This window comes from Drosophila suzukii, assembly GCF_043229965.1.
Source record: "Drosophila suzukii chromosome X unlocalized genomic scaffold, CBGP_Dsuzu_IsoJpt1.0 scf_Xc, whole genome shotgun sequence".
Lineage (NCBI taxonomy): Eukaryota > Metazoa > Arthropoda > Insecta > Diptera > Drosophilidae > Drosophila > Drosophila suzukii.
In genome coordinates, this window is record NW_027255894.1 from 4,836,004 (window position 1) to 4,848,594 (window position 12,591).

A 12,591-nucleotide genomic window follows, 5' to 3' on the forward strand; every position below is an offset into this window, starting at 1 on the left:
TTAAGTCGTAAACACGTTACCGTAAGAGATGAATGGAAAAGTACTGACCGAGGCAATGCATTTGGAAAAGCTCTTGCATGTACATACGATTAAGCTGGGCTTCATGCGCGTGTAAGTGTAAATAGATAACACAGGCGAGCGAGAGATAAAGTTTACAAGAATAAATGTATAGGGTGTCTGGTTCCCCAACATACCGCCCCCCCTGAACGGCTGTTCAGCAAAGGGGCAAGATCGCCAATTTGGTAATTGGCCGCTTGAAGACTCCTTGGGCGGTTTTGACGGTAACAACTCGGACCTTGTCGTCTTGTCCGGCGTGTACCTCCTGGATACGTCCTAGAATCCATTTCGATGGAGGTAGATTTGGTTCCTTAAGCACTACCAGTGTGTCGACCTTCAAATTATCGTCTTCCAGTTGCCATTTGGTGCGCTCGTGCAGAGAGGTTAGGTACTCCATATGCCAGCGTTTCCAAAAGCCTTGGACCATTGCTTGTAGTTGAGTCCATCGTTCCAAGCGGTTGATGGGGACGTCTAGACGGGATGGCTCCGGTAAGGCAGTATAGGGAGTGCCAGTCAAAAAATGGGCTGGAGTAAGCGGATCCAAAGTAGAATCCCCTGATGAGCAAAGAGGGCGGGAATTAAGTAATGCTTCAATCTGTATTAAAACTGTAGACAATTCCTCGAAGGTTAGGGCTGACGATCCCATTATTCTTTTCATATGTAGCTTGATGGACCGAACTCCGGCTTCCCATATTCCCCCGAAGTGTGGGGCAGAAGGCGGTATGAAGTGCCACAGGATTCCTTCGTTGGCGAAGAAGTTTGCTAAATTCTCATCCTTGCGTTGCTCCATGGCTAGCAGCCGCATTTCGTCGAGTACTCGTTTGCTGCCATGAAAGGTGGTACCGTTGTCTGAGTAGAGATCAGTTGGTTTAGATCGCCGAGCAATGAATCGTTGGAAAGCCGCAATAAAGGCCTTGGTTGTTAGATCGGTGACTGCTTCGATGTGGAGAGCCTTCGTTGTTAGACAAACGAATACTGCGAACCATGCCTTTCCGATCACTGGTGTGCGCCCAGTTGAACCTTTAATTGAAATTGGCCCGGCATAATCCAAGCCGGTATGTTGAAAGCAACGGCTGGCTTGAACCCGAGGTACAGGTAGCTCTCCCATGATCTGGCTACTTGTGCTCTTGCGTTGGAGAAAACAGCGTTTACATTGAAAGACAGTCTTTCGGACGATATTTCGTGCACCCAGGATCCAGTACTGTTGTCGAAGATTTGTGAACGTGGCGTCCACTCCAGTGTGAAGATTTGTCACATGAGAATGTCGTACCAGGAGCTCGGCGACTGGAGAACTCTTTGGAATTATAACCGGGTGCTTGGCGTTGTAGTTAAGGGTCGACCTCTCGATTCGTCCGCCAACTCGCATTAGTCCGTCCTTATCCAGAAATGGAGAAAACCGGATCAGCTGCGATTTTGCATGAAGCTGGCGTCCGTTTTCTAGCTGCGTATACTCTCTTTGAAAGGCCTTTCGTTGGATGTGACGAAGAAGTTGGTTTCGTGCTGCCTGCAGTTCCGTTGAAGTTAGGTACTCAGAATAAGGCCTGTGCTGCAAACGAAGACGATGAATAAAGCGATAACAATAGCTAATTACCCTTATGAGCCGAGTCCAGGATGAGATCTTGTTGATGAGCAACTCGTCCATACTTTCGTCAGGAAAGCTATGTAGAGTTGTTGGCTTGGCTGGACGTTCCTCTGCTCTGGCCTCCAAATGTGTATCAACTCGGAACTTGCTAGTAGACAGAGGCCATTCGTATTGTGGCAAGGCCATCCAGGATGGGCCTTTCCACCAAAGTTCGTGGTCAAGAAGCTTAGACGGGTGAAGTCCCCTGGATGCGCAGTCGGCAGGATTATCCTCGGAGCGGACATGGCTCCAGCAGCTACGTGGGTATTCGCTCAGTATCTCAGCCGTTCTGTTGCAGACGTATGTGTTCCAATTCCGTGGTGGTGCGGACAGCCAGTGTAGCACGATCTCCGAATCTGTCCAGCAGATCGTGTTGTTAACAGGAATAGTTAACGACGCTTTAACAATAGTGAGCAGCCGTGTCAGGAGTAGGGCAGCGTTCAATTCCAGGCGTGGAATTGAGACTGATTTTATTGGAGCCACACGTGTTTTGGCGGCTACGAGATTTATGTGGAACTTCCCATCCGATGCTACTCGACTATAAACAACAGCACCGTACGCGTGCATGGATGCGTCTGCGAATCCGTGCAGTTGGATGTGTTGGTAGGGTGCAGCAATATACCGAGGTACTTGGCATTTTGTCAGCGACGAGAAATCCTCTACTAATGCCCTCCAGCGTGCATTCAGGGCTTCAGGAATAGGTTCGTCCCAGTGTATTACAGCGGTCCAACTTTCTTGGAAGATGAGCTTGAGAAGCACGGTGGTAGGCGCTGCAATCCCGAGTGGGTCATAGATCTTGGAAAGTTGCGATAATAGTTCTCGTTTCGTGGGGACAATGCTGAGATCGAATTCTGTAGGTTTGACGAACATTACATCACGACCTGGATTCCACTGAATTCCAAGGACCTTGACGGGCGATTCCATAGGTGAACCTTTGGTGAGCTGTATTGGGTCATAACATCGATCCTCTTCAGGTAATGATTGCAGAAGGTTCCAGCAGTTAGAGCTCCATTTCCGCAGTTTGAACTTCGCTTTTCCTAAGAGTCCAATCAGCTCCGTCTTTAGAACCAGAAGATCTTCTACCGAATCGCATCCAGTTGGGATATCGTCCACATAAGCATCTTGTGATAATGCTTGTGATGCGGCCGGGTACTCGAGGCGATGATCGTCAGCTAGTTGCTTCAAAACTCGAACGGCCAGAAATGGAGAGGGCGCTAGGCCGTACGTGACTGTTAACAGGCGAAAATGAAGCATAGGTTCATTCTCATTTTTGCGCCACACAATACGTTGAAAATTGGTGTGACGCCTAGAAACTTGAATCCCTCTAAACATCTTTTCAATATCTGCGCATAGAACATATCGGTGCTGCCGGAAACGTAGGCAAACCCCGAGCAAGTCCCGCTGAATCGGTGGTCCAATATGAAGTCTGTCGTTTAAGGAGATTCCAGAACTGTCCTTTCCAGATCCATCGAAGACCACCCGACATTTGGTCGTCAGGCTATCCTGCTTGATGACAGCGTGATGCGGTAGATAAACGCAAGTGTCAGGGTCGTCCATTACTTGGGCTGATGTCAGTTGTTCCATATGACCGCGTTGCAAGTAGTCATCCAAAAACTCCTCGTATTGTTTTTTGAGTTCCGGATGTCGACGAAACCGTCGCTCCAATGAGACTAGGCGGTTGGTGGCCTGGGGAAGAGTTGATTCGATAGGCGGGGCTCCGTCCTTGAAGGGATACTCGACGATATAGACCCCGTCTTCGGAGCGCGTGTGAGTGTTTGCGAAATGACTCTCTGTGGGATCACTGGAGTCCAAGAGAGATTGGTTAGGTTGCACATTGTCCATTTCCATGAACGATCGAACCATCGTGTCGAGATCCGCGTGATGGGTCACGGCCGGAGTGATGTGGTCGTCGCAGGCAGTGTACGAGCCTGCAATAATCCAACCAAAAATTGTATTGAGAGCGATGGGATAGTTCTTACCAAAATATTTTCTTTCTCCGGTATATAGAGACCATAGTTGATCAGATCCAACGATGACATCTATAGATCCAGGAGTGCAGAACGTCGGATCTGCTAAGGGAAGTGCTGAGATTTCCTTCCAGGTTGAAGATGATGTGTCAATAGTTTGCGCTGGAAGCGATGACGTCAGCGAGGACAAAATGAAGGAGTCCATCTCGATGATATGATCCGAATGCCGAGAGCGCAGCTTAAAGTGTGCGCGCCCTCGAGTATGACCGGCGTTGTTTGCGGCCAGACCAAGAATTGAAATTCGTGCATGCGTTCGATGCACGCCAATCCGCTGAACAAATGATTCCGATGCCAAAGTAATGGTGGATCCCGTGTCTAAGAGCATTCTGCATTTTGTTGTATTTCCCCAAGCGTCGTCGACGTCTGCGAGAATGGTTGGCAATAGGGTTTGCGAACCTGCATACGGAATATTTTCCAGGGTATGATGAGTGTAGTTGTTCCCCACAGGAGGAACGCTGCCTGATGGTGTCTCTTCGTGAGTGCGAAGTTTATTGTTTGTGCTGAATGATCTATCTCGGGGGGTTGAGGACAGATTGCCAGTGTTTACGCTAGGTGACTCATTAGGCTCTCCAGGTCGAAAAGGCTGCGGTGTGTCGTGGACCAATGTATGATGTTTGCGGCGGCAGACCCGGCATGTGTTTTTCGATGTGCAATTGCCGACCATGTGTGAAGCGCTGAGGCAGTTAAAACAGAGCTTTCTGGTTTTCAGGAATTCTCGGCGAGCTGCGATGTCCAGGGTTAGAAATTGGTCACACCTGTACAGTTGATGAGCCTGCTGGCAATATAAACACTTGTTGTCGTCGCGTCTCTGGTGGGCGTCAGCATGATGAGTAGCAGCCGATCGTCGAGCTTGAGGCGCGCGACCGAGTTGGCAGGCTTCAAAGGTGTCACAGTGAGATGTGAGAAAGGTTAGAAATTGCTCGATGGTCACACTGGAATTTTCAGATTCTGCGCGCTGGGCCCATGACTGCCGAGTTTCAGGATCTAACTTTGATAATAATATAAATATTAACCAGGGATCTCGTTCATCGCACTGAAGTGCTCTTAACCCACGAATAACTTCATCTGCGCCGTCCACCAATTTACGCACAGTACTGATGCTACTGGTTGTGGCACTAGGTAGCGTTAGAAAACTGTTCAGAAATGATCGGATAATAAGCGGTTTTTTGTTGTACCGCTTTTCCAACTTGTCCCAGGCTTCACTGTAGTTTTCATTGGTCACGGGAATATGTTTCACTAAAGCGAGTGCCTCGCCAGACAGGTATGATTTCAAATAGTGAAATCTTTGGCACTCAGTGAAATTCGTATTTGATGCAATCGATGCCGTGAACATGTCCGAAAAATGTTTCCAATCCTCATAATTTCCTGAAAAGGTTGGGAGCTTGATTCGCTCGAACTGAAAGTCCACATGGCTTCTGCGAGTAGTGTTGAATGATTGATCGGAAACAAGAAGAGTATTGTTAGCGACTTCAGCCTTTAAATCTTCAAGCGTATTACTGAGAATAGCATATGTAGCGTAGTGTTTTTCCTCGTATATATCAACGTCTTCAGCAGGGTCTTCCCAACCCTCTTCAGACTCGTAGGCGTACAAATCCTCCGTAAGTCGCACAAACCGCAAATAGTTGTCCTGTAGCTGGGCCAATCGCGCGACTAATGTCGGGATTGACTGAATATCTTCCACAAATTTCGTGGCATTGTTATGCGCACGAGTGATTTGGCTTTTGCAAAAGCCCCGCTGTTGAATCACACTCCGCATGACGATTGAAGTTAGAGGACGGTTCTATACGATGCAGATATCTATAGATCACCGTTGACAAGTACTAATTTTAATTAAATGTCCCGAAAACAAACGCTTTCCTGGCTATCCGGCTCGAAGGACCAGTAATTTTATGTTAACAAATTAGACGCCAGAAGTGTAACTGTTTAAATTGAGTTTTATTTGTATTCACCGAACATTCTATATATAATTTAGTACAATCAATTTCGATGCGCTGTGGTTGCGTTGGTAGCAAAAATGTGACTGACTGTAGCTGGGTATATTACTACAAGAATAGGCTGAATTAAGTCGTAAACACGTTACCATAAGAGATGAATGGAAAAGTACTGACCGAGGCAATGCATTTGGAAAAGCTCTTGCATGTACATACGATTAAGCTGGACTTCATGCGCGTGTAAGTGTAAATAGATAACACAGGCGAGCGAGAGATAAAGTTTACAAGAATAAATGTATAGGGTGTCTGGTTCCCCAACAATTATGTTGTTATCTGCATTTAAATATATAACTTTAAAGGTAGTAAAAAATATGACCGTTTTTATGACATTGATTTTAATTTTGCGAAGGTTTACTGAAATGGGCCTTTTTTCCATCTTTAAAAGCCAATAACTTGGTCAAATGTACTCGTATTTCAATATGGCATACCTTTAGGGGCTTGTGGAATGATTTTGTTGTTATCTGCATTAAAATATTAAACTTTAAAGGTAGTAAAAAATATGACCGTTTTAATGTTATTGATTTTAATTTTGCAAATGTTTACTGAAATGGGCCTTCTTTACATCTTTAAAAGCCCATAACTTGGTCAAAAGGACTCGGATTTCGATATGGCATACCTCTATGGGCTTGTTTAAGAATTATGTTGTTATCTGCATTAAAATATATAACTTTAAAGGTAGTAAAAAATATGACCGTTTTTATGTCATTGATTTTAATTTTGCAAATGTTTACTGAAATGGGCCTTCTTTCCATCTTTAAAAGCCCATTATTTGGTCAAAATGACTTGGATTTCGATATGGCATACCTCTATGGGCTTTAAGGAATGATTATTGTTAACAAATTAGACGCCAGAAGTGTAACTGTTTAAATTGAGTTTTATTTGTATTCACCGAACATTCTATATATAATTTAGTACAATCAATTTCGATGCGCTGTGGTTGCGTTGGTAGCAAAAATGTGACTGACTGTAGCTGGGTATATTACTACAAGAATAGGCTGAATTAAGTCGTAAACACGTTACCGTAAGAGATGAATGGAAAAGTACTGACCGAGGCAATGCATTTGGAAAAGCTCTTGCATGTACATACGATTAAGCTGGGCTTCATGCGCGTGTAAGTGTAAATAGATAACACAGGCGAGCGAGAGATAAAGTTTACAAGAATAAATGTATAGGGTGTCTGGTTCCCCAACATACCGCCCCCCCTGAACGGCTGTTCAGCAAAGGGGCAAGATCGCCAATTTGGTAATTGGCCGCTTGAAGACTCCTTGGGCGGTTTTGACGGTAACAACTCGGACCTTGTCGTCTTGTCCGGCGTGTACCTCCTGGATACGTCCTAGAATCCATTTCGATGGAGGTAGATTTGGTTCCTTAAGCACTACCAGTGTGTCGACCTTCAAATTATCGTCTTCCAGTTGCCATTTGGTGCGCTCGTGCAGAGAGGTTAGGTACTCCATATGCCAGCGTTTCCAAAAGCCTTGGACCATTGCTTGTAGTTGAGTCCATCGTTCCAAGCGGTTGATGGGGACGTCTAGACGGGATGGCTCCGGTAAGGCAGTATAGGGAGTGCCAGTCAAAAAATGGGCTGGAGTAAGCGGATCCAAAGTAGAATCCCCTGATGAGCAAAGAGGGCGGGAATTAAGTAATGCTTCAATCTGTATTAAAACTGTAGACAATTCCTCGAAGGTTAGGGCTGACGATCCCATTATTCTTTTCATATGTAGCTTGATGGACCGAACTCCGGCTTCCCATATTCCCCCGAAGTGTGGGGCAGAAGGCGGTATGAAGTGCCACAGGATTCCTTCGTTGGCGAAGAAGTTTGCTAAATTCTCATCCTTGCGTTGCTCCATGGCTAGCAGCCGCATTTCGTCGAGTACTCGTTTGCTGCCATGAAAGGTGGTACCGTTGTCTGAGTAGAGATCAGTTGGTTTAGATCGCCGAGCAATGAATCGTTGGAAAGCCGCAATAAAGGCCTTGGTTGTTAGATCGGTGACTGCTTCGATGTGGAGAGCCTTCGTTGTTAGACAAACGAATACTGCGAACCATGCCTTTCCGATCACTGGTGTGCGCCCAGTTGAACCTTTAATTGAAATTGGCCCGGCATAATCCAAGCCGGTATGTTGAAAGCAACGGCTGGCTTGAACCCGAGGTACAGGTAGCTCTCCCATGATCTGGCTACTTGTGCTCTTGCGTTGGAGAAAACAGCGTTTACATTGAAAGACAGTCTTTCGGACGATATTTCGTGCACCCAGGATCCAGTACTGTTGTCGAAGATTTGTGAACGTGGCGTCCACTCCAGTGTGAAGATTTGTCACATGAGAATGTCGTACCAGGAGCTCGGCGACTGGAGAACTCTTTGGAATTATAACCGGGTGCTTGGCGTTGTAGTTAAGGGTCGACCTCTCGATTCGTCCGCCAACTCGCATTAGTCCGTCCTTATCCAGAAATGGAGAAAACCGGATCAGCTGCGATTTTGCATGAAGCTGGCGTCCGTTTTCTAGCTGCGTATACTCTCTTTGAAAGGCCTTTCGTTGGATGTGACGAATAAGTTGGTTTCGTGCTGCCTGCAGTTCCGTTGAAGTTAGGTACTCAGAATAAGGCCTGTGCTGCAAACGAAGACGATGAATAAAGCGATAACAATAGCTAATTACCCTTATGAGCCGAGTCCAGGATGAGATCTTGTTGATGAGCAACTCGTCCATACTTTCGTCAGGAAAGCTATGTAGAGTTGTTGGCTTGGCTGGACGTTCCTCTGCTCTGGCCTCCAAATGTGTATCAACTCGGAACTTGCTAGTAGACAGAGGCCATTCGTATTGTGGCAAGGCCATCCAGGATGGGCCTTTCCACCAAAGTTCGTGGTCAAGAAGCTTAGACGGGTGAAGTCCCCTGGATGCGCAGTCGGCAGGATTATCCTCGGAGCGGACATGGCTCCAGCAGCTACGTGGGTATTCGCTCAGTATCTCAGCCGTTCTGTTGCAGACGTATGTGTTCCAATTCCGTGGTGGTGCGGACAGCCAGTGTAGCACGATCTCCGAATCTGTCCAGCAGATCGTGTTGTTAACAGGAATAGTTAACGACGCTTTAACAATAGTGAGCAGCCGTGTCAGGAGTAGGGCAGCGTTCAATTCCAGGCGTGGAATTGAGACTGATTTTATTGGAGCCACACGTGTTTTGGCGGCTACGAGATTTATGTGGAACTTCCCATCCGATGCTACTCGACTATAAACAACAGCACCGTACGCGTGCATGGATGCGTCTGCGAATCCGTGCAGTTGGATGTGTTGGTAGGGTGCAGCAATATACCGAGGTACTTGGCATTTTGTCAGCGACGAGAAATCCTCTACTAATGCCCTCCAGCGTGCATTCAGGGCTTCAGGAATAGGTTCGTCCCAGTGTATTACAGCGGTCCAACTTTCTTGGAAGATGAGCTTGAGAAGCACGGTGGTAGGCGCTGCAATCCCGAGTGGGTCATAGATCTTGGAAAGTTGCGATAATAGTTCTCGTTTCGTGGGGACAATGCTGAGATCGAATTCTGTAGGTTTGACGAACATTACATCACGACCTGGATTCCACTGAATTCCAAGGACCTTGACGGGCGATTCCATAGGTGAACCTTTGGTGAGCTGTATTGGGTCATAACATCGATCCTCTTCAGTTAATGATTGCAGAAGGTTCCAGCAGTTAGAGCTCCATTTCCGCAGTTTGAACTTCGCTTTTCCTAAGAGTCCAATCAGCTCCGTCTTTAGAACCAGAAGATCTTCTACCGAATCGCATCCAGTTGGGATATCGTCCACATAAGCATCTTGTGATAATGCTTGTGATGCGGCCGGGTACTCGAGGCGATGATCGTCAGCTAGTTGCTTCAAAACTCGAACGGCCAGAAATGGAGAGGGCGCTAGGCCGTACGTGACTGTTAACAGGCGAAAATGAAGCATAGGTTCATTCTCATTTTTGCGCCACACAATACGTTGAAAATTGGTGTGACGCCTAGAAACTTGAATCCCTCTAAACATCTTTTCAATATCTGCGCATAGAACATATCGGTGCTGCCGGAAACGTAGGCAAACCCCGAGCAAGTCCCGCTGAATCGGTGGTCCAATATGAAGTCTGTCGTTTAAGGAGATTCCAGAACTGTCCTTTCCAGATCCATCGAAGACCACCCGACATTTGGTCGTCAGGCTATCCTGCTTGATGACAGCGTGATGCGGTAGATAAACGCAAGTGTCAGGGTCGTCCATTACTTGGGCTGATGTCAGTTGTTCCATATGACCGCGTTGCAAGTAGTCATCCAAAAACTCCTCGTATTGTTTTTTGAGTTCCGGATGTCGACGAAACCGTCGCTCCAATGAGACTAGGCGGTTGGTGGCCTGGGGAAGAGTTGATTCGATAGGCGGGGCTCCGTCCTTGAAGGGATACTCGACGATATAGACCCCGTCTTCGGAGCGCGTGTGAGTGTTTGCGAAATGACTCTCTGTGGGATCACTGGAGTCCAAGAGAGATTGGTTAGGTTGCACATTGTCCATTTCCATGAACGATCGAACCATCGTGTCGAGATCCGCGTGATGGGTCACGGCCGGAGTGATGTGGTCGTCGCAGGCAGTGTACGAGCCTGCAATAATCCAACCAAAAATTGTATTGAGAGCGATGGGATAGTTCTTACCAAAATATTTTCTTTCTCCGGTATATAGAGACCATAGTTGATCAGATCCAACGATGACATCTATAGATCCAGGAGTGCAGAACGTCGGATCTGCTAAGGGAAGTGCTGAGATTTCCTTCCAGGTTGAAGATGATGTGTCAATAGTTTGCGCTGGAAGCGATGACGTCAGCGAGGACAAAATGAAGGAGTCCATCTCGATGATATGATCCGAATGCCGAGAGCGCAGCTTAAAGTGTGCGCGCCCTCGAGTATGACCGGCGTTGTTTGCGGCCAGACCAAGAATTGAAATTCGTGCATGCGTTCGATGCACGCCAATCCGCTGAACAAATGATTCCGATGCCAAAGTAATGGTGGATCCCGTGTCTAAGAGCATTCTGCATTTTGTTGTATTTCCCCAAGCGTCGTCGACGTCTGCGAGAATGGTTGGCAATAGGGTTTGCGAACCTGCATACGGAATATTTTCCAGGGTATGATGAGTGTAGTTGTTCCCCACAGGAGGAACGCTGCCTGATGGTGTCTCTTCGTGAGTGCGAAGTTTATTGTTTGTGCTGAATGATCTATCTCGGGGGGTTGAGGACAGATTGCCAGTGTTTACGCTAGGTGACTCATTAGGCTCTCCAGGTCGAAAAGGCTGCGGTGTGTCGTGGACCAATGTATGATGTTTGCGGCGGCAGACCCGGCATGTGTTTTTCGATGTGCAATTGCCGACCATGTGTGAAGCGCTGAGGCAGTTAAAACAGAGCTTTCTGGTTTTCAGGAATTCTCGGCGAGCTGCGATGTCCAGGGTTAGAAATTGGTCACACCTGTACAGTTGATGAGCCTGCTGGCAATATAAACACTTGTTGTCGTCGCGTCTCTGGTGGGCGTCAGCATGATGAGTAGCAGCCGATCGTCGAGCTTGAGGCGCGCGACCGAGTTGGCAGGCTTCAAAGGTGTCACAGTGAGATGTGAGAAAGGTTAGAAATTGCTCGATGGTCACACTGGAATTTTCAGATTCTGCGCGCTGGGCCCATGACTGCCGAGTTTCAGGATCTAACTTTGATAATAATATAAATATTAACCAGGGATCTCGTTCATCGCACTGAAGTGCTCTTAACCCACGAATAACTTCATCTGCGCCGTCCACCAATTTACGCACAGTACTGATGCTACTGGTTGTGGCACTAGGTAGCGTTAGAAAACTGTTCAGAAATGATCGGATAATAAGCGGTTTTTTGTTGTACCGCTTTTCCAACTTGTCCCAGGCTTCACTGTAGTTTTCATTGGTCACGGGAATATGTTTCACTAAAGCGAGTGCCTCGCCAGACAGGTATGATTTCAAATAGTGAAATCTTTGGCACTCAGTGAAATTCGTATTTGATGCAATCGATGCCGTGAACATGTCCGAAAAATGTTTCCAATCCTCATAATTTCCTGAAAAGGTTGGGAGCTTGATTCGCTCGAACTGAAAGTCCACATGGCTTCTGCGAGTAGTGTTGAATGATTGATCGGAAACAAGAAGAGTATTGTTAGCGACTTCAGCCTTTAAATCTTCAAGCGTATTACTGAGAATAGCATATGTAGCGTAGTGTTTTTCCTCGTATATATCAACGTCTTCAGCAGGGTCTTCCCAACCCTCTTCAGACTCGTAGGCGTACAAATCCTCCGTAAGTCGCACAAACCGCAAATAGTTGTCCTGTAGCTGGGCCAATCGCGCGACTAATGTCGGGATTGACTGAATATCTTCCACAAATTTCGTGGCATTGTTATGCGCACGAGTGATTTGGCTTTTGCAAAAGCCCCGCTGTTGAATCACACTCCGCATGACGATTGAAGTTAGAGGACGGTTCTATACGATGCAGATATCTATAGATCACCGTTGACAAGTACTAATTTTAATTAAATGTCCCGAAAACAAACGCTTTCCTGGCTATCCGGCTCGAAGGACCAGTAATTTTATGTTAACAAATTAGACGCCAGAAGTGTAACTGTTTAAATTGAGTTTTATTTGTATTCACCGAACATTCTATATATAATTTAGTACAATCAATTTCGATGCGCTGTGGTTGCGTTGGTAGCAAAAATGTGACTGACTGTAGCTGGGTATATTACTACAAGAATAGGCTGAATTAAGTCGTAAACACGTTACCGTAAGAGATGAATGGAAAAGTACTGACCGAGGCAATGCATTTGGAAAAGCTCTTGCATGTACATACGATTAAGCTGGACTTCATGCGCGTGTAAGTGTAAATAGATAAC

General features: G+C 46.5%; 2 protein-coding genes across 2 annotated transcripts; both read right to left on the minus strand.

Moving 5' to 3' along the window:
* Positions 1-214: 214 nt before the first annotated feature.
* Positions 215-5,461, minus strand: LOC139353874 (uncharacterized). Its single transcript, XM_070998097.1, has one exon. The coding sequence runs from the start codon at positions 5,459-5,461 to the stop codon at positions 215-217; it is 5,247 nt and encodes a 1,748-aa protein (XP_070854198.1).
* Positions 5,462-6,910: 1,449 nt separating this feature from the next.
* Positions 6,911-12,157, minus strand: LOC139353875 (uncharacterized). Its single transcript, XM_070998098.1, has one exon. The coding sequence runs from the start codon at positions 12,155-12,157 to the stop codon at positions 6,911-6,913; it is 5,247 nt and encodes a 1,748-aa protein (XP_070854199.1).
* Positions 12,158-12,591: the final 434 nt, after the last annotated feature.

What these genes read in the sequence shown, in the direction of transcription:
- LOC139353874 (XM_070998097.1), bottom strand. Translation starts at nt 5,461, where the DNA reads ATGCGGAGTGTGATTCAACAGCGGGGCTTTTGCAAAAGCCAAATCACT.
- LOC139353875 (XM_070998098.1), bottom strand. Translation starts at nt 12,157, where the DNA reads ATGCGGAGTGTGATTCAACAGCGGGGCTTTTGCAAAAGCCAAATCACT.